Below are 27,722 nucleotides of genomic sequence, written 5' to 3'. Positions count from 1 at the left end.
TCTGTATTTATTCGTCTGTTATTAGGAAATGCTGCAAAGTATAATACCTTTATAGTTAAATTTTTTCATCAACCTATGTAAATATTGTTGTCTGAAAGCATCTGTGCTGCCATATAATTTGTACGTGTAGCTTTGTTGTATTTTTTGTTCTCATTATGTAGATAATAGACGTAAAAGAATGTGAACAAAAATCGTTTATAAATCCCTGATGGAAGAGACTTCAGTAGAACATTAGTAAAGCAAGATGTGTATGTAATTCTAAGCTAAGATGGGTTGAGACCCATAAAGTGCATATTGTATAGTCCATGAACCCCGGTTTCTAAAAGTTAGTGTAGTAGTTTGTTCATGTAACGGATCTTTAATCCACTATTTTTTGAGTACTTGAGAACTGTTTGGTTTCGTTTGTCTGATTCGTTCGTTGTACCCAATTAATAAGCAACAAAGCGTAGAATGCGTTACACATAGTTTGAAGGTGTTTTTTCAGTTTTTCGTAAAGGATCTCAAACAACCGAGATCACACACCGTTGCTGGAATTTGTGTTATATTAGAATGTTAAGCATGAAGGCATATTTCTGCAAATGGTTCTGTGTGATTCAGTATTTCATGTATACTTGAAGTATACTAGTTAAATTGGATGTTCGTCTGGAAGAACTTGGTCTCCTTTTGAAGATGGTTTACCGGATATAACTCTAATGGAGACGGTTCCCGCAATGATGCCGTCTACGGTGGACTCAGCGAAGGGGTCGAATCGACGGTCCTGCCTTCTCATAAAATCGGGCTTGAGCAGGAAGCCGGACCTTGCGTTTACTTCAAAGATGCCCAAATTTAGCTGCATCCCTAGGTCCAACGTTTGGAAATTAAGCGCCACGAGTTGGCAGCCGGCGTTCCAGAACACCTTACAAAGATGAAATTAAAAAGGAATACCAAATGAGACCTATTCAATAGGTGCGTTTACGAAGAAATATCGAATCCATAAACACATATTACCTTAATATTGAATGTTAGTATTAATTTACATATAGTTATGTAATAATTATTTTTAAAGCGAAAACGAATATTACTTCATAAGGCACAAGTTTCATTTGTCGAGAAGCCAACAACACGTCTAGAAAAATCTATTTTACGTTAAAATATCTAAAAAGCTTGCCCGTCTGCCTCGAAAATGAAGTGGCTATTGTGAGTCGTTATCTTGGTAACGGTTGAGAATTTCGATAGGGTATAAGATTAACAGTAGCAAGCTAATGGGTTAATCCTGTACGGCATAAGCGACCTGATAAATAGAACAACGAGCGACTAGAAGATGGGACAGCAGAATAGCTTAAACCCAATTATGGCACCCCTGTTATGTATAAACTGACACAATATAATCTAGTTGGCACAAGAGGGTAATGGAATAAGTGTACAACAGTAACGAATGATTTAACCAATGCAGTCGGTTACTAGAAAATAGGTTAATGAGGGACCTAATGGGGCGGGAAGATAATTGCAGTAAAATAACAGAAATTACTTCCAACCGGTTAGTGAGAGCGATGCAGCAGTATAATAGAACAGCTTAGCCGATCAATTTTAGATTCAACCTTAGAGGAAGCAGATTTGAACTTACAGAATTGATTGTCTAAGGTTAGGTAGCGTCCAGTGTATATGCATAGCGCATAGCATACGCAAAAATTGGATGAGTATTTAGGGCTACTCTCTCGCTAGCTAATGGTCTATGGGGCGGATTATTACCACCAACTAATAGGTACCGACGTTCTGTGGGTCTAGGGGTCGTTCATTAGGTCCCATGAACATTGGAGTGTGGTAAAAAGTAATGTTACAGAAAGGTAAAAGAATCCCTGTATGATTTTTTCCTTGCAAAGCGGTAGCAATGCATCTTTGTTGTAACAGTGTAATGTTGCACTTCGTAGGTTTAGCTCTAAATAGAGACATCTTGATTCAATAAAGATCAATAAATTTTGAATTTAAATGTTGAATGAGGTCGACAAACATATCTCAATAGGTACGTGTCCCCACAAGTAATGATATTTCCTGCTTTTAAAATAGCGTTCGGTTTATCTCATACGATGCCAGGTAAAGTTTTTTTTTTTTTACTAGCATTACGTAAAACCTTCTCATAGTATACGCAGCTACAAGTTGAGCGTGATCGTATTTCTTCTAGAACTCTACATGGGATCCGTTTACCGGCTGTTGCTCTTCAAATAAAGTTGAAGATACACAGGGAATAATAAGACGTTAGATAGGAGGTTAACATTCATTGTCTTTTATCCTCTGCATGACGAACATACCTGCGGCATATAGTTGCTAGAGGACACCCGTGTGCCACTAGGGTATATCCTACTGAGTTGTCGTTTGTTGTAGTTTACAAATTCAACAGGATGCTCTTTTAACAGGTTGGTCGCTTGCGTTTCAACAAACGATGAGATCTCATAAGAGCGATCACGCCTTTCAGCGTACTCGAACGAATGGAACCTTCAAAGGAAATGACAATAGCATGAAATTATGTTGAGTTGCGTTCACGCGTTTATCGTTGTCATGTACGTTAATGTATCACCATACTTCTAAACGAATGTTTAGAGTTTCAGGCCCGGCATTGCCGCTCAGCGTTGCTCCGTAAACACAACAGGATGAATCATCTATCATCAAAATACATTATATAAAGTAAGTTACAGTAACTACAATATGCAAACATGCATTCTACAGCTGGCATCTATAAATCGACCAGAAATTAAAAGTCCATTAAACTTCCAACTCCAACTGGTAAGAAAGCCAGTGTCGAATTCATCAACTGCAAATGGAAAGCTCTATGAATTTGTTGGTGATTTTGCTGTTCACTTGTTATCATTAGCTAAGTTTACTTAATGATGCTAGCCAAAGGCTCCATAGAGGCGGAAACCAAGTTAACAACACATCGTTTATCTCTTTGTACATCACGACGAAGATCATTTCGGGATGTCGCTAAGCTTAAAACCTATGTAGCCTGAAAAAAAAATATATTTTAGTTATTCACGGAAGCCATTTGTCCAAGTAGCTGGCACTACTTGGACGAATATTCTACTGAAATAGTCGCACATACATTATTGTACTGAAGGAACGTTTGATTTTTTTCTAAAAGGGATCTCAGCCTATCGTAATATATGCTGTAGCTTCAACGTATCTTGTTAAGTAAATGCAATAAAAAAGTAGCGATAAATTCTTACGCCCATGTAGTCATCCTGTATAACACAAATATATTATACATCTGACAATTGTATGTAAAGTAACGATTTGTTTAAGCAGCTTTTTTCAACCTAAAATACTTTCTCAAGATTTTGTTTCACGAGCTCTGCAAAGGGAGGTTTACAACTACATAGTTTTACATAAACGATCTCGAACGTATTCGAAGTTCATATCATAAAATTACGCCTGTTTCCTAAGGGGGTTCCATTGTTTTTATCGTGTAAGTTTTAAGCTAGTCTGGTTCACATTTAGACCATAAGCCACCACGATCTACGCTAAAAAAAAAGCTTTACCCTAATAGCCAATTCGCGCACAGCTTTTTTTTTTCTTACTTCTGGGAGGTGTCTGATGAATGTACAGAGTGAAAAGAGCAGCTCAGATCATTGTGTTTTTACAGAAAGTTTATTGTTTGGTCCTAATTTGATTTGGATTTTTTTTAATTGAGATTCCTAATTTTACTTTTTAAGAACTTCATAATTAGTGTGGTACAGTTTCTCTCAATTTTATCAAAATACTCCTATGAAAAAGACAAAAGTCTTTCTGAGCTCTATGAATAATTTACAAGTTCTTTGATTAAGTTGGTATATTTAGTGTAAATAGTTCAGAGTCCTAGTGGTAGAACCAGCTTGCTAAATATGAAGAAGACTCGTTGCGTGGCGTCACAGGCCAACGTAAAAATGTCATGACCTTTTTAAGGTGCTCGTTTGGGATTACATCCTTTTTCTAATGTATTGGTATTCGGTTATCATCAGGTGGTTTAGAAGTGTTTATCGAATTTGTCAACTAATATTGAAACAAACTTTTTTAATCATTGTTGGTCTACGACGCCGCGGCAGATGTCGTGTGATCGATTGTTACTTTATGAAGTTCCCATATTGTCTTGGGAACAAAATTGTTTGCTGCAATAATCTGCCCATCGAATCGTACAGGGATTTTGTGAGATTAGGGTTAAATTAATTGTAAATTAACGTACATTTATCTTTATCTTAGAAATTCAATGAATTACCCATTATAATAATATCCAGACATTTCTAGCTAGTTTACACTTTTGGCAGCTTTTAGTATACGACAGCCGTCACCCTGCAGTTGAAAAAATGAAAAAGCTAGCACATACTTTCAGCTGCTCACTGAATCTTTGCGCCATCGAAAGGGTGGTGGGTAGCGCAATTCGGTTAGCTTGTTATCTTTATTCTTTTATCTTTTTTTTACAAAATTCTTCTATTCTAACAAGAGTTGTATATAATCAGGAGATAAAATCCTTTAGTTTAACCCATGCGATCGACAAGTAATCATTACTTCATCAGTACGCATTCATCATAGGAGTTAAGGCCAAAATACGGCAGCTTTGAAAGCCTTTGAGTGCCATGTTGATAACGTAAAGCTTAAATTTGCATTTCAGGTTCAAAATTTAAGTGTAGGAATAGAAATCATAATGACGATTTCGAAATCAAACAAGCTGTGCGGAGCATAATAGCTCGAAACAACATTGCTAAGAGCGACAACGAGGTACGAATTTCTAAAATAGGTCGTAGTAGTAAAAAGGCTTACAGCTGATTCGAGTCCTTCGCCAAACTTGAACTAACAGGCGGAGTGATTGTGATATGTAATAAACAAAATGAAAATTAATGCATTAATAATGACCTTTTGGACGGATGCGATAGGGCTAGCTAAAGATATATCAATTATCGGGTTTTTTTCTCAACACACTGGCCGATCCTATTCCTTCGAATTCTGTATTGTTGCTAGTACAAAACATTTTAGAAGACACATACATAGGTTTTGATTTTTGAGGTAAATTGTTTCGTCCATAGAGTTGCCCTTTTCATGAAACTGACTGCACCGTTCGAGAAGTGCTGGTGTTTTTTGTTATTGCTTCCTTTGTATCGTGATAAACCAGTCACCAAAAAAGCAGATAGGAGAGAGAGAAGGCTCTTTCTCCAAGTTTTTTGCGCTTAAATGATAGAAAACAAGCCAATTTAGAAAAAAAGACTCCTTTAATGAGTCATATCGCCATTTCTTTCTCGCCATGATAGTGGGTTGCGTAGTTAAGTGTCCTTATTTCTGTCCTAATGACAATCCAGAGTTTATAAGAATAATACTAAGCATTGTTCACAATCGAACCGAAAAATTACCAGAGACGCTTCTGTTTGATTTTCATAAAAAAAAAATAATAAATTTCCATCCAGGTTGATATATAGAGGTTGCGGCAGTGACAGAGTACTCAAGACCCATGAGGCACTGAAATGGCACTGCCGGCAACTCTATAGTGGAGTTCATATTTAGCACCGTATTATTTTTTATTTAATACCTGACGGGTTGACAATAATTGACGAGGGCAGACATTTCGGCTACGGCCTCGCTTTCGCTGGCGGCGGTTCCTTCGACATTCGAAGAATCAGTAACAGCTGTGAATGCCCCCGATTCTTCTTCTTCCGAGTCTGTTCCTTCTGACCCGTCGGATTCTGTAAATCGAAGTGGACCCCGGTGACGAACAAATAAGACATGCAGAGCCTGTTGTTACTAATGATTTTGAAATATTTGTTCACCTTACACGTAATAACTTTATATATTTTGTAAATAAAGATGTCCTTGAATCTGATATCTGTATATCATTTCCATGTATTCCTTACTCCGAAAGTTAACGAAATTAAGAAATGCGACAAATGTTCTTGCTCAGATTTCTCGGCGATCTATTCCGAGGCTCTTTATTTAAAGTCTTCGCAGAATCAGAAAATGCTTAAAATTAAACTTTAGAATCTCATAATTTACGTTACAAATACAATGTTTTATACACTCGACTAACAGGGTACATAATTTTTCGAAATAAAAAAAATTTACGAAATAAATGGGCTACTTGCGAAGCTTGAAGAGCTTTGTAAAAACAGACGAAGCAAATAACAATAATGCAATGACAAGCCGATTAACCGTAGCTCAAAATAAGATTTCTTCTTCCACAAAAAAGGTCATTCATTTACTTTCTTCTATTAAACTACGTAAATTAAAAAATTTTCTTCACTTGTATACTAAACCTTGACGTGAGTATATCTTGATTTACAACATAAAGTTTAATTTCAGTTTGCTATATGAAACTATTTTTTTTTTTGTCCTCACAGACAAACTTGCGCCTTACTGGGGAACAGTATTTTGCCACCGTTATTAAACGACTTCTGAAAAGTCTAAGAAAAAGCCCTACGCACCTACGTAAAAAATGCTAGGTAAAAATAGGTATCTAAATACCCTTCAATAGGGTCATTTCGAAATTTAGCGGTTATATTTTGGAAATGCACATATCGCATAGATTCAAAGAAAATTTTAGGCGCTTTAATAAGGTTCCATACATATTCGCTGCAAACGCCAAAACCAAGAATTAATGGCCGCTTTGTTCTCCTAAGCACTTCCGAAGCACGAGATATATGACCGCGCCCAAATGTTTCTCTCAAATAGGATCTTCGCTTCTCATGCACACATATGTCAAAAACGATCTCTAGTTGGTCTACTACCCTAGGTTATTATATCTGAAAATGAATTTCCCATTTTTAGCCTCGTCCTAAAAACCTAAACTAGTAAGAGTGGCGTCATAAAACAGTAGGCTTTTATTAAAGGTGAAACGGCTAGAAAATAAGTTTTAGTAGAAAACTGTGTCGAAATCGCGGATTAACCACAAAAATTACAAGTTCGTTCAAATTCAGACAAAGACAAATTTAGAGCAGTCATTCACACTACAGTTTGATCTCAGCCAAAAGGCCGGGAAGTGATCTAAGCTAAAATTGTCCGGTAATTCAACCTGGAATAATTTGGTCAATATAAAAAAATTATATATATAAAATAATATTTCCAGATGGTAAAAACTTCAGCTACAAGTTTATTTTTCGAGCTCACATGATTCGTGGGATAAGTTGTTTACCATTTCTTTGCGTAAAAAGTACCCCTCAATGCATTACAGAGGCTATGTTATAACATCGTCTAGTACGGCCTACCTGCATAGGAGACGCTGTTTTCATCTGTGTTGATTTGCTGTAGTATACTGGGACCAACCGTTGGGTTTAGGTCGTCAAGCTGACCCTGGCCGGCGGTTTGGGTGGGCGAAGTTGAAGAGGGTTGCGTCAAGGATGATTGGGGACTGTCTTGAGATGGAGGGAAGCCTTGTGGCTGTTGCTGGGTTCCGCCTGAGATTCCCGCAGGCCTATGGCCTGGCGTCATGGCCGCTGATGCCGGCAAACTAGACCCCGGGATAGGCTTGTGTGCTGTCAATGTTCCGTGTCAAGAACGCATCAGAAATTAGTAAATACGTTGATACAATAAAACAACGGCTAACGTAGGTATATTATTTATCCTTAGTTGTTTAAGACAATACTTACGTCTCGGATGGTGCTTCTTCTTATTTTTGATAATGATCTTACGCAGGAGCTGGTTGGGGGAAGGTAGTGGAGTACCGCTCTTCAGGGGGTGACTTGATAAGGGATCCGTGAGCAACATGTCCCCGAAGATCTTGGTGCAATATTGCGCCATTTTAGCCTGTTGTTTAGGCCTGAAGATAAAACAAAATATACAAACTGTTAGAGTACACAATGCAATTGTCTTCAAAATAGAGCTTATTTTCAACATACTTTGGAACGATTGAAAAAAGTCTATGCATTCAGACAAATAGAATACCAGTCCGCTTAGTTATTTAGTCTTATCTAGTAAATTGTTCGAGATAATTCCTAGATATCTTCTTTATGTAACACATTACCTTTCGGTTGAGTTTTAAAGGCCTATAACGTAAAGCCTTATTGCACTTATTTAGGTTTTCTTTAACTAGCTTATATAAAGGCATTTTGCCATCATAAAGGCAAGCATTAGCAACTTATTGTAGAAAGTGGTGCCACATTTCTAATTTCCTTGTTCTTTCCCTTTTATATTCATTCCGTAAAGCACATGCGATCGCTAAAATTTAAACCAATTAATAACAACGTATTCACAGCACCGCAATTCGATTACCTTGAGCCAGCAAAGGTTGTAAAGAGGTGTCCATAAAGAACTATTGTCGCAAATTAAAACACTAGGATGCTGACGTCGATTGCACACCGTTGTGTTGAGAAGTAGGTCGACAGGAAAAATTTTGCCGAATTGAATGTGTGCGTAAATGCAGTTTGGCATAGCACACAATGGTACCAGAAAGGCTGTCTTGAGCTGTTAGGGTCAGAATTTCGGACTAGACGGAGACGCCTTGAAGGCTTACTGTAGGTTACACCAACAAAAAAATGAAGGAAAAAAAATTTCTAATTTTATGTCCGGTACTACTGTTCAACACTGCTTCACAACAATCCTATAAATCACCAAGATGTGTAAAAGCATAATACCCTCAGTACAAGGGCGAGGGAGTTCCCAGCGAGGAAGGAGATGTGGAATTTTTGTTTATCAAAGGAAGAACTATCGAATGCAGCTACGGTTAAACAGAGGCCAAAAGTACCGAATTCAATTCAGTCCTCGAGGACGGTTATAACTTTGAAAGAGTCATGGGAAGCAAAGGTTTCTAGAATTTCCCTAATTTAAACATGCCTTCAAAATTATTTCAGAATTTTCGACTTCAAGAAGTTTTTTGTGCAGCCTTGGGAGAAGAACGTCCCTAGATTCCCACTGGATTGAGCTACGATAGCCACAAGCTGTCTTCCTTTGGAACAAAGGAATCTGTTTTCATGTTGGTGGTTACCACCTTATTAAATGTGATCTTATTTTACTGAAAACACTGGCCTTATAATCAGTTCTATGATTGTTAATATGTACTCAGATCACTAAAACTTTTTTATTCAATGTAGGTACTTTTAATGAAAATAGACAACCCAAAAATATCGTTCGGCTTCAATTTTTGACTGTAATTCTCCATAATATACAAATTAGCAGTTAGATAAGGGTCGCAATACTAAGTATTTTTTACTTTTAGTACGTGGCGTTTAATTTTATAGATTGCGTCAATATTTGCCGTTACGCAGAACTTTTGGTTGTTGGTTTCCACATTCATGTTATAGCAAACCTAGTCTTGAGTACACATGGACAAAAAAAAGAGTTAACAGAGCAAAGTGTTAAAAAATTATAAATAATCTGAGCTAACCTATATACTACACAGTTTCTTTGAATCACCTGATTTGTAGTTGTTTTTTTATGTCAGAAAACGATCAATAGGTAAGAATTAGTATTTTTTTTACATTACACTTAGACCAAGTATAAAAATATTGAGCTATTCTTTTAATATCAAAATGATGCAATATTACGTGTATGCCGTTTTGCTTCATAAAGTGGCCACAATATGGCCTCTGCAGCATATTTTTAGGTTTTAGAGGGACTTGTGTGCATTTCTCATAGACCTAAATAAAACCTGTAGCATTTTGCGGCTGACAACCATCAAGTCTATTTTGATATACTCTATAGGAAGGATCCATGGGCCATTGGGAACTTACATTCGCAATGCAATTCTAAGAACTACAAAAAGTATGTTTTCATATTTTTACATCAGCCTGAGAGTATCATCATTAAAATAGTATTTCTACATATGATATAGCACCCCATTTTGCGCTATAGCACCCGGCTGACATGTGATTAGTTCTATTGGGATAAAATTTTGTGAAATGTTTATATTATGCACAGTTCACGTACGCAGCAAAATCTAAAAAATGCGAAGCCCTCCTCTCTCTCTCTCTCTCTCTCTCTATATATATATATATATATATATATATATATATATATAAAGCAAAATTCATGACTATGTTTTACAAAAGGTACCCCCATATGATTGTCAATCCTGAAAAATGTTATAAAGGGCTCTGCTATGAGTGCCATGTACCAATCACAACTTTAGGCGCGCAAAACGAAGTGGGTGCATAACATCAGCCGGTCGGTAGTAAGAAAATCGGTAGCATCGAGTCGGTGACCATCAGTTCTAAGAAAGCTTCAAACCGCTAACTTTAAAAGTCTGTAACATTCCAGCCTCTTACATTGCAAGCATATCAAAGTACCTAGTTACTTACAACAAAGCCTGTATAGTAACTTAATCAACATTTTTCGCCAAGTCAATGGCATTCACATAATATCTATAATTAAAAACTGCAGATCGCAAGTGTCATGCGACTGCTTGGGCGATGTCCAAGCTTAGGTTAATTAAGAAACATAGCAAAAAAGAGAAAATAAAACCAGTTTTTTTTATTATTTGTTTTAATTTCGGATAGATGGGTTACTGACACGTATTTAGTACACAGCCTGTAGAAGAATTTAATAAAACATTGCAAAAAAAGTGGCTAACACCATGAATCACAGCCTTTTTTTTAAATGTCTGCGATTTTCGATTGTCTGTGGCACCGTTTGCATTGCACTTATGTTGTGCTTGTATGGTGTGTGCAATTCTTGCAGTAAGACTTATGCCAATGGTAGAGGTTAGTTGTAAGCTACTTACGAACAATGATTTTCGAAGGAAAGAATGACCGGGTACTGTGAGGTCTTGAAAGCGGAGTCTGCGATCGCTTCAATCACTTCCTTCAAAAGAATCTCAGTCACCACAGTATAGCCGTGAGTAATAATTGGCTCCTCGTCGCTGTTTCGACCGTTCCAGCAGTCCAGCTCGATGCATCGGCAGCCCGAAAGCAGACACTATTTAAGTATAAATGCAATGGCAAAAGTACATACGAAGCTGGATAATTTCTCCAAATTATTCTCTCTCTCTCTCTCTCTCTCTCTCTCTCTCTATATATATATATATATATATATATATATATATAACGTACCAAAACGGTAATATATGTCTTACACGAATCGGTTTACGATATCTGGGCGTTCAGAGTAAAGTATAGAGCCGGTTGCGAGGTAAATGTCGACCTCTTTGATTCAGTGCTATGAACAAGAGTTCACGCCTTATACGAGAAGCTTTTGGCGAATTTTACACAAACATTTAAAATTTCGATACTTATGTCCGTTCGTGCACGCAAAGCTTAAAAGGCCATTTCGTTTAATTGTGTTCCAACTCAAAACAAACACAGTCCAATTTGCTTTTCTGCATTTTTAAGTGAAAACAGGTTCACAGAAGCAGTGAATATATGGAGCGATGGCCAGGTCTGGAAAATGCAAAATTACTTTTCATAAGAATTCATAAGGGTCACCAAATAATAACAATCATGTACTTTTTTTAAACAATTTGCTAAATGAATTTTTAATTCATTATTTTACTGCATGTAACTATCACTCATTTCGGTAACTTTTTCAATTCCTCCTTGAAACCGCGCGCAAGTTTTCGTCCCTTAATCTCCGCGCTAACATACCATACCTATATTGTCTTTTGCTCTTGTCACGACTCTCTCAATTCAACGTTTCGTCTTTTTGATAGACATTGACATTGACATCACTTTCATTGAACATAAAACTTATAAAATGGATACCGGCGTAAACTTTAAACAGCCTTTGGGCTTGTGGGAAAGCCAGTAGTCATTTCTCCGATTTATTTTTGCATTGGTAGCAAGGATGAAAAGAGCCAAAGATGACCAATTGATTCATCTCTTAGGAGCGGGTGACAAAGCTCAAGTTTATTCGCTTAGCCGTCTTCAGAGAACGTACAACAAAATTTCATCCTATACAACGTGTGTCTGATGTCCCTATAGACCCATAACCTGGTGGTGATACTCCCGCTGGGTTCCAAAATAACCGTGAAACGCCAAATCGAAGATGTTATTATTTTAGTGATATATATATGCAGTCAGGGGTTCAGAAAAGCATAAGGTCAGTAAGATTCTTTTCATGTCAAAAAAACCTTTCAGATGGAGAAAGCATTTGTAATTAACTGTCTGCAGCATGATGCAAGGCTAGACAGGTGTTTACATCATTTTTTTACAAGTACTAGAATTACTTTAATTTGTGCCTTGGCCTAGAGAAAGCGCTAATCTTATTCCAGAGGTGTACTACTCCAGAGGTGCACCGCAAAATATATCTTAGTTTTTAACCTTAACCCGGCTCTGTTTATGGCTTTCAGCATCATTGCGAGATGCTCTAAATGGCTGTCGAAGTCACACAACGAGATCATGAGGTCATCAAAGTACACCATGGTCCTTTGATATTTCATGGCACCTGGCCTTTATCCTGCGAGCTGATGAATTCGCTAAGCTAAACCGCACGCGGATCAACTGATAAAAACCTCCGGAAGTGTAAAAAACGGTGCTTCCCTTACTACTGAAGCCTGTACTGATTTTCCAATAGCCGCTCAGCAGAAAGTGCGATGAAGAAAAGAGCCTTGCAGAGCGTGCCAAGGCAATCCTAGGGAGCGGTAAGCCGTCACCTTTTATTGCACCTTTGAGGTGCCTGTACCCGAAATAAAACCTTAAGATTACCCCCTTTTTCCTTAATTGGACCACCGGACAAAAAAAATTACTTGATAATTCAAAGGTATCATTTGCCAGGATCATTTTAGTCTCCTTTTCAAGAATCTTTCATGGCGCAAAGTCACTCTACTTAAATGGGAGTCAATGGGATCATAATCGCCTTCGGGAACAGTGTGAAACAAAAAATCATTCCAGACACATTAAACTATCTGCTATATATAAGCAAAATATGACCTTTGGCTTAGGCCCCTAATCCTCCCGGGGAGGGGTCGGTAATGCGCATCTCGTTCTCAAAGCGATAATTCGGGCTTTGGGTTGCAAACGCTAGAGATAAATACGAGTCTTTGCACGTGTCTGAGGCGTATCCCTGCATTGACGCAAATTAATTAATACTGTAAATTTCGAGAGCAGATTGTTCCATTTTTAATTAAGCATTACTCGTCGCACAATGTGTAAAGCGTGACGTAGAGCTTGGCTGACGAATGTAGACAGCGATCTTTCTAAAAAGCAATAAAAAAGCCTTTTTTTTTGTCATTGCAGTGAGATATAGCATAGAACATGGAGGTGCGGCGTAATCTTCCATCAAACTAAACTAGAAAATTTCTGTTTCCAAAATGGTCGGAATCCTTCTTATTCCTAAAAAGTCAGCCTTTGCGTGAAGAACACCTCGCCAAAACTTCCATATCGAAACCGTTCATGTTACTACTACTGACCAGACCAAAGTGTCAAGCGCACTTCTGCGAGTTGAACATAAACTGACAATCAGTCGATCGTTGCAAATTATTATTATTGCACAAATATGCATTAAATCAAACTTATTTTTTCCTAATTCAGTAATTTATTTTTCCTTTAATCGTGTTACGAGCCGAATTCTATCGTTGATCTCTTTCGATGTTAGCTTTTCCTTGTTTCTGTTGGTTGATTGTTCTTACTTGTCGGTACATCTCGACAGATGACTTTCCGGTGAGCTGGTGGCCTGTTAAATAGGTATTATGCGACGAGTTGATGAAGTAATGGTTCATCGGCTGGTCCATGTCCTGACTCAAATCAATTTTCTCAGGAGCGATTATTGCGTTATCTTCACTGAGTAGGTATCGGAGAAAGCCTTCAAAAGAGAGCACTCCTAAAATAAATTGATAAAACTTATCAATAAATAGTAAAATATACTTGAGCTCAATCGACGCTGGTTATTAATATCTTGTAGTGCTTTTTTATAGAAATAGTGTAATAATTGGATAAGGCTCGAAGTGGCAGTACACGTCGATAATGCACGTTTGTTGACACCCTACTGACGCATGTCTAGAGGCAAACTTCTCAGCGCTTCCACTCATTATATATATAATAATAAATACTTGAATGTTTGCCCCCAGCTCCTGTAAAAGATAATTGTAAACGACAATAACATCATAATATATATTCTACGCGTCGAGAATGACAGGTTGGTTGAAATACAAGGGCCACAACACGCTTGTAGAACTCAAAGGGCATCTAGAGCCAAACACCTCACCATATATGGTACACAATATACCCATGAATTAATACAAACAGGTGGCTTTAAATCACAAAATCAAAGGATATGCCGCAATCTACAGGTGGCATGAGTTAACATAACTGGAAAAATGCAAACCTAAGAGCGCAGTGAAAGTCCTTCAAGAGGCAATAGTACGAATCAATAAATTACGTGTAAGCCGGGATTTTTCTAAAATACTATATATGAACTGTCTGACTTAACTCGTAAAGGTGAATAAGTGAAATTCGATTTGAAAGGTCCATCTTCGCTGACTCGAATCCGCACTACATAAACCGATCATATACATTGTACGCGTCGCATATACAAGTGTGTATACTTTGTAATTATTTAATATCTGAAAAAGTAAAAACTGTTATATTTGTTTTGATAATTTGACACAAGTTTTTTCGGTGTATCTTTAATGTTCCTTTTCTCTTTTGTCTCTCTGCTGTTTGTCTACTTCTATATGCGATTCAAAAGCACTCTCTCTGCTCTGTGTGTCTGTGGCAATTTTATTGTGTAGGCAATGAAATTGTATCTTGAGTTCAGGCTCCAAAGGTGAAGATTTTAGAAAAAAAAAAAAAGCATTCACTAGACATTTACCCCATTTCGCCTTTTACAGAGGTCAACAGATGTGCAACTAAAACATCAATTGAGAAAACTGCTTAAAAGAGGCGTACGAAGTTTAAAAATGATATCTTGGAGCTGGAGAATGCAATCCCCCTTATTTACCATTTGACTCACTTAACCATTTGAGATTAATGGAAACCACCTCTAAGGGAAGATAGCCGAAAAACAATTTTTGAATCGGGCAAGAAAATGAACTGCAATGATATAACTATCGATCAGCACTTCAGCTCTATGGCATTAAAAAATAAGGTGCTTGCGTCATGTGTAAAACGAGCAAACATAACAAAGAAACAAAGCTTTCCACTGCCTCTCAGTATTTCGCGCCGGTTCTTGTACAGAACTGCCACCGGCAATAAGAAGTGGTGTCTCTACATCTATATCAAGCGGAGACAAGAATGGATAGCTCCGCCGGCTATGTTCAAGCCTAGGGCTAAGTAAAAACTCTATTTTAAGAAGACGACGCTTTTTGTTTGGTGGGACTGGAAGAATTTTATACACTGACAATTTTTTTAAAAAAAGCAAGATGGTCAGCAAGGATCTGTATTCGACCCAGCTATATCGAGTAAGCGAAGCTACCCAACAAAAATCGATCGGCAAAGCGAAGCCACTTTTTTGCCAAAAATTTTAAATTTAAAAAAAAATCCGTTTTGCAAGAGCTTGGTAGTAGGTTTTGTTGCATGCTCCCCTCATGTTCGCTCTGATGGATTATAGCCTTTCCTGATCATTGGCTTAGCCACATATTTGGCAGCGAAGAAAGTTCCAAACCAGGACACGTTCTTCAATGCCAAATTTCAGGTAAAAAGAGAGGAATAAATAAATTAATTAACCGATGAGCAGTTAAAGTCGACATTGAATGTATAATAAATTAATTTGTTGCTGAAATTTGAGTAAACCGCGGCGTTTTTGTTGTTGAAACTCTAAAATTACCTCTTCGTCAACCAACGGGTAAAGAAGAGAAATCTTTATCACAATAAGCAGGTCGAAGAATTAAATGTCATTAATTGTGTGTATTTGTATATCATATTTGAAATGATATTTTGATTACAACATACGTTATTTTGCATCAACGAGAACGCGAAAAAAAAACAAAATATTTTGATAAGTATACTCTAAACACTCAATAGTCAAGCATATAGGATCTCCGTAGTAATGCAGCTGGAATGTGTTGGCCTGACAAATTTAGTGCCACATGGGATGGTCTAGGCGATAAAAACCCACTTTTTTTCATTCTGGGAGCCAGCCGTGTGAAGTAATACTTAACCGCAGCATTACTATTAGCACTACAACATTATCAATATTATAGTATACAAAACCTGTGCTCCTGGGTTGAGCTGCTTCTCAACGTAATATCTTTTCTTTTTCCTTATGATACAGAAGCTATTGACCACGAGTTTACAATCTAATTATTCTAACTAACCATCAAATACATACGCACCTGTTAAGCGAACCGCCTTTCCACATAACAGAAAAGTGTCTTAGTTAAAATCGTGGTAAATAATTTGTCAATTATGTTGAAATATCGAGATACTTATGAATTGTGCATGCCTGCAATTGGCACTTGATTTATTGTACAATTGATAATTATGGAAAAAAATATCATCACTTAAAGAAGCATGCTAAGAACTATTTTTGGAGTTCATTGGATCTAGGCAAGAATTGGATTACGTGTTTCCGAGAAGGTGAGGAGACGCATTAAAACTTCCTAACCTTTTTGAACGTTGCTTTTGTTGGGCTCGTATTGCTTGATGAGGTCCCGTGCTCGAGAAGGGGTGGCATACGGGTATAAAATTTCGTTAAGTCTTGGGTCCCTCTGCTCTTTGTTTAGGAAATCCACTAGCTGCTCCGTAGTCATAGTTTTTTTCTTGTGTCCCCCACACAAGTAGTCGAAGACCTGCAATATCACAGTCCACTTCATTACGGTTTCTCGCCAGTATAGACGATAGTATCAAAACAGTTAAAATTAACTGTTTCCGCGGTAACTAACTAATTGTAGTTTCCCGTTTTGTTAACAAATTGCTGGGCTTATGTTAAATAAATTTACACATGTACATATAGAGTTTTTGCGTTTAGATGTTACACGATTCCTCCACCGTCGCTGGGCCGCTGCCGCAAAAAATATCTGTCCGGAGTAAAAGATATTTTTTTATCAAAGAGACCGTTTTCATTACACTGTTTTTCACTTAGCATACGCCGTATACTACGCATAACGTTCCGGATAAGTTGGTACTAAGTTTCTAAGAAAGCGGTTTCTCGTACCGGGTGCGCTTCATCGACTGTTCTCGGAACTAGGCGTAGTCCAGTTTTTCTAGAACAAAACACAACTCATGACAGTGAAGGCAAGAAACTCATTTTCCATGCACAAGGACAAATAAACTATTATATTATGCCAAATGCACCGTATGAATATTGTAAGCTTCGTCTGCTCAAAATTGACGGTCTGTTTCCCAATGCAGCTTTTCGAGGGCATCGAGTAAGCTTCCTATGAAGTAACACGGGGGATCTACAACAGTTAGTAACTCGAAACGCGAAAATTATGTAACATGCATAAGACAAATTGAGAAAATTTGTCAGACTTGCTTATGAGGACTACTTAAAAGGACCACCTAAGAAGCTGTGATAATGGCTCAAAAAACACTCGACGCACTGTAACGTAAATTAAAAAAAAAACGGATTAAATATATGTCCCTGTCATTAGATCCGTAATATCGAGTTTTGAGAAACAACGCTAAATTACTTGCGTGTTAATTAGAATCTTTATAAAACGAGTCGTGTTTATTTCAAAGTAGCTGTTGTATAATCGGTATACAAAGATGCTTAAATAATATGCGGAACCCTGAGACCTATATTAACATGTCAAGTGACCAGCTGGTTAAATTAATCGAAAAAAACATTTTTACTATAAACCAAATCGTTTCAGATCTAGTAGAGCAGCCGAACACGCAACGATTAAAGCGCGAGAATAGTAAGGGTCACCGCAGAAGGTCAATATGCAGCAATGGCTTCTTGACACTGTAAATTGATAAAGGGTTACGAATAAATGAATCTCGCTTGATTTACGAAAACCGCTCGTTAATTGATAAAACTGCTTTTAGACAAGTAAATTAAAAAATTGATAAACCCGGTATATTTACAAATATAGAATACTACAAAGGTGAGTATTGGCTCCAATCTTATTTAACTGTTATATCAATGATCTATATAATTTTCGGCTTGGAGGGAGTATCATACAATTTGCGAGCGACACATGCTTACTCACCACAAAGACAGGGTATTGAATGTCATAGACTTACCAAGCCAACCATAATTACGACGGTTGCAGGAATCGAGGACAATGACGGTCACTTAGGACCCAAAATGTTTCTCTACTCATTGGGCTCATTAAAAATATATGCACAATTACATTATGTATACAGCTAACCATATACTCAATTGTAACTGCCCTATTTGTGAAAAAGGTACAAATACCTAGGATTAATATTTTAAAACGAAGTGAAACATACATGCTTGAAACCCCCAAAAACTGAGAACTGGAGCTGTCATCTTACAAAAACTCAGGAACTTAACCAACATAAATCTAAGAGTCTCCACCCTCATACGTCTATCATCAGAAAGGGCTTCACTAAAACAACATTTATTATAAAAGGACTGTTTAAGATTCAATCACGATCCAAAAATTTAGCGACTGCTTAGACGTCAACAAAAGTATATAGAACTTGACTGAATTAACCGGAAGGCTTCAGCCGTCACCTAGCAAGAAATCAAGCGTAAGTTGTTGAATTGTCAATACAAAATATATCCCAAGATCCTTCAGATAGTCATTTATAGCTATTAATATTCAAAAAAGTGCGGTACTGATCTCACCGTGCAATAATTTAAATATAGACACCGTGTGTACATAAACTATGGTAATGTGTCCGCTGCTCATATTTTGCAAAACAGATACTCTGGCTAAAATTTTTTGCATGTATCAACAAAGAAATATTTTATGGACGTGTTTTGCTGAATGTAAACGCAGTGCATGTTAACTTAGGTTTTGCTCTCAAGGCCTTTACATTCAAAAATCAATTTCGAAAATTCCCTGTCTAAATCCACGAATAGATAGAATTTGTAACAGCTGTAGCTAAAGCAATACCGGTACGCGTGGACCCGTTATCTCTCACACATTCCAGGCAAAACACTCGGTGGATTTGCATATTAGCGTCGTGATGGGCTAAAAATTTCAAAAATCTAACGACAGAACAGAAAGTCTAGATGAGGCTACCATTAGAGATATTCTAGACAATTAAAATAGCAAGGGACTGTCTGAACTAACTCCTTATTGCAGCATACAAAAGTACAGGATTACAATGAATTGTTCTTGAACTATTCTGATAAATTTTATAGGCCTTTCAGTGTAGTTTTGTCTCATAGAAGTGTTCTCCAGAAGCAGCATGAAAACTAGCAACGAAACGGGCCGACTTTGGACAGCTAGAGAAGCCTATAGTTTTCGTGAAGCCATCTTGAAAGCCTGTAAATAATATAACAAATAATAATAATGCCTGTTACGGCAAAAATTTGACCCGCGTTACCTCGAACATCCTGTATATTTACACACTCACGGACTACGTCTATGCCAACGAACGAAAACATCTCGACAACGATGTATCTATGTTTTGCCTGTCTCTATAATGTGCAAATAGTGTCATTAAAACGAAATGTCTGGGAATAATATAGCAACGAGAATATTAATACAGTTCACTAAATTATTGGATAATATAAGCATAGTAATATTTTGACGACGACTGTACCGAGTAAATGAGGCAACCCGCTGCTTTTCAAAATGTTGTTTATTACATCCACACCTGTGGCATCGATCCCACATTTTAAATAAACTCTATGCCTCGACGTGATTAACTAACTGAAGAATATGGCACACGTCAATCACGAAGCTTAAAGAATTGTATTATGACTTAATATTTACATTTAAAAGTCATAACAGCGTAGATTAAATAAATTCCAGCGTTTACAACGTTGGCGAGCCTCCTTTTTGCTCTTACTGAACTAAATGCAGTGGCGAAGGAGGTTTTACGTAATTATGTGACGTTTTAAAGGTGCAGTTTAATGAGTTATTGTGTGAGGAGGTGAGGCTGATTGTCTTCCTCTATGGAATATTTCTAATTTAGTACTTAGATAATAACTACTGCGCACTTATTTTGCAATGTTGGTCAAATCAGTTATCTGAGGGTTTTCTGAAACGATCTATTGGTATACATGAAACACATCTCAGCGAATCTCGGATCAATATATAATATAAGCGCCCAGTAAATCCGATGATGTGTTTCTGATTGATTAAGAAATGCGATGTCGTTTATTTGCTGGAGCAAGGAAAGCTAGCAGCTGCGATGCGGCGCATTCTGCGGATCAGTTTTGCACATGCCCATAACCGTGCAGTACTAATGAATATGACTGCAAACCTGAGGGACATGTGACGTGGTCTAGATTTGAAGGCGGGGGTAAACACTTCTGCGTTTTACCAAAAACTAAGAGAAAGGTACTGAGCATAGTAAGTGATCCCTACTAATGATAAATCCCTTCGCCTTTATTGATTTATTCTCCTGGGATGTCTCCCTCTCTGGCCTGTCATAAGACATCCTTAAGTGAACTTTGGCTTGGAATACCTAACAACTTCTGGCCTTATAGTGTTTGGCCTTATAGTTATTACACCAGAGAATCTGAGAGGCATGCGCAATCGGCCCTGTAACCACGCAATCTCCAAGACGGTGTCCTTTCAACGGCATTGTTCAGGCTTGTCATAGAAGAAATATACTTTGATGTTTCTTACGGCTTTGAAATGACCCTTTGTTTTGTAATTTGTGCTCCTTGCCATTACGGCTGTTACCAGTATAACTTTCACTACGCGTGCAGTTTCTCTACTTCTTGGTCTTAAAGACGTTTTTTAAACGCTATGTTTTAACGCTTATATTCGAGTCTAGATATGCCAAACACCGAATGAACACCTAATTACCTCTTCATGTATTATAATGATTGGACTACAGTGGAATCTTTTACGAATTATCCTCAACGCTGCATTACGATGACCAGAACGACAAACAATGAGGCCCCTAAAATGTCTAAGCTATAAAAGCGTGCATAATTCTACCGTAAAATACCGAATGCTAAGACCGAACAGAAAAGGATTTTCAGTTTTTCAATAAATATAATCGGGATAGTCTTAGAAAAGTTACAATACTTAAATAAAACATCTCAATATAATAATACAATAATCACTAATTTGAAGACGAGTAATCGAAGAGTTTTTGGGCTAAAAAGCACATTGTTTTTTTCGGCCATAGCTTACAGCCCTACTGGAAAGTGAAAAAAGTCATATGTTGCATACGATTATACCTGTTCTATTTCTGAGCGTGCTGTCAGGTGTCTATAAAATGAATAAAACGCTTCGAAGGAAAACTTGTCGGGGGTTATGTAATCGCCTTTGCCACCCGCGATGCCGCACGCCTCCAGTGACTTTTCGATTCGCCTTCGGTCATCTTTGTGATTCGCTAACATCTTCACGATACTGTAAATATAGGAATCAACAATACAAAATATATGAAGTATTTTTGGATAGTATCTTTTGAAACTTGCATATTTTTGCTTACGTTCTCCGTTACTTGACGCAGTATTCAGTTTAAACCTTTGATTGAGCATTATAAAAAAGTTGTTTCAACTTGCTCTTTCAGACAGACACGAAATAATGCTACCTGAGCTATTTAAATGCCATCGATGTTTGTATCAAGCTAATTAGTTTCTACTATCACATGCACGAATGCAGCATGCTTCTAGCTCGATTCGATACAGACCCGATACTATAAGATTATTTAAATGGCCTCAAGAGCTTTTTAGCTGTCCACTTTCTATTGTACGCATGTACATCTCAGCTGTGCGTTTGTGTAGTAACTCGAGTATCTGCTGAACTCAATATCCATGTATAACTTCTATCCGCTTTTGCGGCTGTGGTTATCCCCTCTAAATTTGTTCCAAAATGTTTTCATTAGAAGCTTCAGCGACTCCCTTCCTTGCCTTTTCTGTTTCTCTTTTTTTTGTTTCAGAGTATGAGTTCGCTAAAAATAGTACATAAACGCTACATAACAGGTAACCGTGTTTGTCACAAATTATGGCAAAAAAAAATTATGATATTTGCATTTGAACGCAAATGGGAAGAATACGGTAGGGGAACGCATCTTTCCATATATAGTACAGATCTCATATATATCAGAGAAGAAACTTCTAACATTTTTCAGTTTATGACAACGGTGACAGAAATTCATGACGCAATATTATATGTGCTCGCGAAAAGGTTTAAAGAACTCTAAAAAAAAAACTATAGAATTTTTTCCCCTGAGTCAAAAATGTTTTACATGGATTACTGTGTCGACGTAGTATACGCAAATATAGGCCTTTGGTAGTAACCGTTTTCGATGCCGGCATACGAGGAATTCTATCATAGTCATTAAAGTATGCCGGGCGGTTAACTGCCTCGAATAAAAATAGGTAACAAACTTAGATAAAATATGCAATTAGCTCCTTTCAGTGTGCAAAAAAGGCGTAATACTGCTGGCAGTAACAGACAATACGTAGGTAATATATGATATAACTTGAGATAGTGCATTGCAACTTCCATTATATCCGCTATGATGTCACGAGCTAATAGGCTAAATTCGGACAAACTAAAAACTTTTAAGTTGGCCATTTCAGCGCTGCACTTAGGGAGCCATACCAGCGGCGGATTTTTTTATTTCACTATGTTATATCTCTAATGGAGTTTTACGTGAACTGGACAGTGTATTAAGCGGAACAAGACTTGTTCTCTGCTAGACCTTAAATGAGGTGCTCTTAAGCCTACAGTATGAACATCTATGGATGATCTCGAGTTTATCAAGTACAACTAACAGCCCTTGGTGAAATTTTTTCGATAAGAATAGCACAATTGGAGCACGCTCAGTTTGATCATCAATTAGCAGGGCTAATTCCCCCATGCCAAAAGGATGACAGCTATCGCATTAGAAATGACGAGCACTTACCTAGACTATTAGTTTATTGCTTTTATTATTAATCATATTCGTAGATGAACAGTTTCTTCTATGTCCAGCCCAGTCTAACTTCAACCTCCTGACGGACAGCGTTGTTTTACGGAGCAAGTAGATCAGTTAGTTTCTAGCTAAGACGTATAAACCCGAGAGGTGCTAAAGTAGGAACCGTGAGGTGTTCTCATATTGAAAGAAACCCATACGGTACTATGTCCTTTAAGCATTGTGCTCATCAAATAGTCATTGGTAAAAACGTTATCCTCAGATAAGTAAAGAAGTTTTTTAAATGGTTAAAAAAATATAAAGTAAACAAACGCCTAATACATAGCGCTACAATTGCGCTGTTTTTCTCTGCACCGGATTATTCCAAAAAGGTGTTCTTAGACACAAACCTGCATAGCATCGGCTACAGGAGCTTACATGGGACACAAATGTAGCTTTTATTTGGCTTATGGTACGATTTATTAGTACACAGAACATAATGGAAGTCATACAACGCTTAGCGGATTACCATATCTAGTTTTTTCCGTGTGGTTTGTTCTGTTCCATCTACCAAAGCGCCGGTAAAGAACTCAGAGTCGACCTCAACCATTCGCTCCTCTTCTAGTTGGAAAAATTCCAGGTAAGCGGACACTCTTGGTTAGCCAAACTGACGAATGCAGATACTCAACGCATAGGAGCGCATCCGCTAGTAAATATACGTAACGGTTATGTAGGTCTGATGTTCTCTGAAGAAAAGCAAGCTTAACCCGCTCTAACTTAGCCAGTTGGGCTGACGTTTTTATAGATGAGTGTGATGCTATACGAGGCCATTAGTGCAGGCTTGAGTACAGCGTCTCGCCGTATTCAGGGAGGGGAGCAACGATTTTTGTACGGCAGCGCCTACTACTCGTGTTTTTTTACGGCGTTTTTCTACTCACTACGTATAGTAAATCTTAGAGCAGGATAATCCCAGATAAAAAAAATGCTTCACATATTGTGAAGGCGAGGCATACAATCGAGGAAAGTCATTTTTTGGGTCTATTCTTCAAAAATCCATGGCATTTGTCAGGCCAGCATTCGTTACGTACTATCGGAAGCGGGCCAACGTCTTCTAAATCTCAAAGCTATTTGTTCGTCATTGGCCTACAGTATGCTGCTTAAGAAATAGTTCAGGACGTCCGAGCATAGTAAAAAGCTCAGATTGTTGCTTTTGAGCTGCTCCTGTCATTTGCTAGAGGGGGTCCGGTTCCGCTGTGCTATCTTGTATTGTGAGGAAGTCCGTGCAGAATCGAAACGATAAGCTGGATAATCTTGCAAATAATTTTTGCTTCGGCGAGTTAGAATTAAAATATTGTCCCTCCGTTGACGAACACACAACATCGATATTCTTCTGTTATGCAGTTGGGTGCTATAGGGTGCAAGCCGGCATGGGGCGGATCCTACTGCTTCCTTGTGGTGTTCGAAGTTGATTCAATCTAGACTGACCTCCTTGTCGGGGTTGAGTTGCTGGAGCGCTGCTGCCACCTCAGGAACCATGATATCGGCAGTTATCGCAGTCCCCACCTGGTTTGTTTGCCTCTCATACAGCAAGATACCGTAGTAATTCTCCCGGCATAGTGTGTTACTTACAGTATCACTTTCAAAGTGAAAGTGCACCTCCACCAAAAATGACCAACAAGGATATCTAATCTGGTGGAAGAATAAGGAGATCCAAACCATCGTAACCAGATACAAGGATGCGGCAGCACTTTAAACAAAAGAACGGTATAGACGTGGCTCCTTTGCCTAGTCCGGTAGACTTGTTCGCGTCCCTGCATAGACTACAGCTAGTAGAAGGGCAGCCATTTGGGTCCGGTAAGCATTCCTGCATATATCGTCGCGTTATAAGATTTTGCGATGAAGTACTCGTTGACGTTAGGTCGATTTGGAGTGTGGACAAAAAGAATCATTGAGATGCTCTAAAATCTTTCAAGGTTTTAGGATTTAGTGGTCTTACCAGAGCTCTCCGCCTCGAGGCTGCTATAAACTACAGAGATACGGGTAAATGATTTCTGGATGAATTTTTAACATATAAAAAGTTCTTTAGGTAGACTTACACGATTTGGTAGACAGACACATTGGTCGTGAAAACGTCGATGGCGGGCGATTCAATTAGTAAATGTAGGTTATAATCCAGCATTCTGAATCCGTTTAGGTATCACCCGAAGCTTGGCTTATTTAATTTCGACTTGAAGTTGCTCGCCACAATTGTATCCGTCAAGCAAAACACTGCGTCAGCTTTTCTGCTGGTACTGTTGGTCATAGGGCAGAACTTGGTCGAACACAATTTGCTAATGCGTTGAGCCTTTGACTCTTTAGAGCAGCAAGGATGTCTTCGAAACTAAGGACTTCCACACACACTGAACGCTGTCTTCTGATCTGGTCGTTGGTAAGTACCCTGGCTAGAACTAAATACGTTGAACGGCACATTAATCCAGGGTTTCACATAGGATTATTATGTTGACGCCTTGGACAACCAAGGCGGTAGGAAGTCTGCAGAGTCAATATCCTTACAGTATCATAGTGCGCAGGGAGAGATTATAAGGTTATTTTCAAAATGTTTATTGACCTAAACCGTTGAATTTACTGAAGGTTGGTGGCGAGGTAATCAATACGGAGACTGTCTGGCTGGTGCTTCGTACGTGATGTCCTCTTCTCTTCGCAGTAATGAACTAATAGGTATAGTGCCTCAGATCTATTGCAACTTCTCAAGATGCCCGGACAACCAGGCGTTTCTGTCTCATTTCAACAAGTGTCATGCACAAGCACGACACAAAATCCACACTTGGACCTCTGTCTTTCTATCCGATCCTTTTATATTAGGGATTAAAGCTCAAGTTCTATTTTTCTACGACGAATGTGTCGTAATCGCTCATCGCAGCAAACCTGACCGCTGAGCTAGAACCAGAGTACCCAATACTCGTGATTAGCTTCACTGATAATGAAAGCTTAAGTCAGTACTATGCTATAAAAAACGGTTGTTATCCAAGGGAAGAAGTAACGCGAAAAAAAGCTTACTTCAGTATAGTGTTGAGTCAAAAGTTACGGTGGAGGAATCTAGTAATCATATTAAAGAAGGTCGTCGACCAGATTATTTTAACCGACTTGTATAAATTATATTGTGTGGCATACTGTATAATCAGGAAATCTCCACAGACAACCGCATGGATCGAATGTGACATCGCGAACCTTTAAGATCCCGAAATCAAAAAAGGAGGAGCTCCCATTGTTCTCAAACAATGTACAACGTAGGCAACAAGGCAGCGTTATCTATCCTACTAGACGCAATGCACCTAGCTGTACACGCTCCTTTATTTTATGCTAGCCTCGACTCAGCAGACGTATCCCAAATTCATAACATAATACCTGTAAAACCTACACACAAGAGTGTCAAATTGACGTTATAATTCAAATAATATTGAGCATAAGACACACAAACGAAGTAAAAGCAACGGATGGGTAGAACGTGCCAACACAATATCGATGTGGTTAAAGCTTTAATGGAAGAGGCCATTTAATGAGACGAATACAACCTGTCACCAGTCCAAAGCACGAAGTTAAGAATGATCTAACGCAACGAGTTTCTTGTCGAATCCAGAACTTCTGTTCAACACTTATCAACCGACGTGATAGCTCGGGCGAGTGGGTGGGAGAGCTCAGCTTTAAGAATAGACCAAAAAAAAGTTACAACCAAAAATTCCAGGAGAGTATATTACCATCCATCTGTATCAGGTACCAACAACCTTACTGAATAGATCACTATTTTATGATTATCAGCGACTCTTGCTCGAAATACAAGAAGCTCGATTTCCTAAAAAAAAAGAGACCCTGCAGTGCATATAGCAGTTCATTTCATGGTTCGGTAACCATATTTCTCACGAGACTAAATGATTGGGAAGCAATGGCAAATGCAAGCTTCAGGATTCTCAGATGCCAGGACTCCTAAACACACTTGATATTATTCACACGTTTTTCAATTTCAGATGACTCCGACAAAAGCGCATGGCCAGGCAAATCAATAGAACTGTATTAAGTCTGGTACGCAAACTTTCCTGTTTCTTATGGGTAGAAATTGCCTCGAATTGGGCACAGATGCTCAACTCGGTGACGATCTGCGAACTTGCTCATGAAATCTCCGTACAAAGCTATATACTAACCCTATGTTATTTTGCATTTTTACGTAGATTCGGAAATTCTATCTCAATACTACGTCTACAACAAAGACTCTGCTAAGTCAAAATTAGACGTCAGGGGTATTTTGACATTCCGGATAAAATAGACCGAAGAAAATACAGGCTATAGGCTCCTACTAAAGCAACCTGCGGAACGAACATAAAACTCAACCGAAAAACGTAGTTCTCCCAACTAAGAGCTTCATAATTAAGCCGAAACGATTTACGACTGAAGAATCCGACAAAAGTCCTGCGACAGATGGGATATCTGGCACGACCGACAACAGCAAAATAAAGATCGGAGGAATGTTATATCCGAAAAACACATTGAACTCATGAGCTAGATATTGAACCAGAAGGAGGAAGAAAACGCAAGCCGAGTGACTAGCACATGCTAAGGAAATCGGCGCAATACGAAGCATACTTATGCAACATATGAAAACCCTCAATACACGAAGGAGCCATAACGTCAGAACAACGAACATTCTGGATGCAGGCCATGAAGAACGAGACACAAGGTGTAAACACCTCCGGCGCTTCCAGCAGGAGAAAATATACTGTTTTCACATTGAATCTACAAGGTGAAGATTAACAAGCACGAAAAAGTTAACCGATATAAAGCAATGCTGATCCTGCAGGGCATCAGTTTGCCGATTCGAGGTTATGGCGATCTACACCCGTCCCTGTATAGCATCTTAGAAGCTGACACCCACGTCCATATTCGACAACTACCCGACTATAAGAACAACCCAGACCGAATGTGTCACCAAAA

The 27,722-nt window shown here is 38.2% G+C and overlaps 1 protein-coding gene across 2 annotated transcripts in view; it reads right to left on the bottom strand.

Moving 5' to 3' along the window:
• Plc21C (Phospholipase C at 21C) overlaps positions 1–27,722 on the bottom strand; it is an 88,718-nt gene that overhangs the window by 22,683 nt on the left and 38,313 nt on the right. For both annotated transcript variants that reach the window (XM_086972002.1, XM_022848598.2), the window contains exons 7-15: positions 21,076–21,247; positions 16,399–16,582; positions 13,484–13,674; positions 10,643–10,836; positions 7,575–7,744; positions 7,194–7,460; positions 5,525–5,678; positions 2,286–2,469; positions 679–895 (exon numbers count right to left, since the gene is read on the bottom strand). In XM_086972002.1, the coding sequence (XP_086828128.1) occupies positions 679–895; positions 2,286–2,469; positions 5,525–5,678; positions 7,194–7,460; positions 7,575–7,744; positions 10,643–10,836; positions 13,484–13,674; positions 16,399–16,582; positions 21,076–21,247 (1,733 nt within the window). The remainder of the gene's footprint in view (positions 1–678; positions 896–2,285; positions 2,470–5,524; positions 5,679–7,193; positions 7,461–7,574; positions 7,745–10,642; positions 10,837–13,483; positions 13,675–16,398; positions 16,583–21,075; positions 21,248–27,722) is intronic.

The sequence above is a fragment of the Varroa jacobsoni genome, unplaced genomic scaffold (genome assembly GCF_002532875.2).
Source record: "Varroa jacobsoni isolate VJ856 unplaced genomic scaffold, vjacob_1.0 scaffold_1361, whole genome shotgun sequence".
NCBI classification, from domain to species: Eukaryota; Metazoa; Arthropoda; class Arachnida; order Mesostigmata; family Varroidae; genus Varroa; species Varroa jacobsoni.
This window is presented reverse-complemented; position numbering and strand designations above follow the sequence as displayed.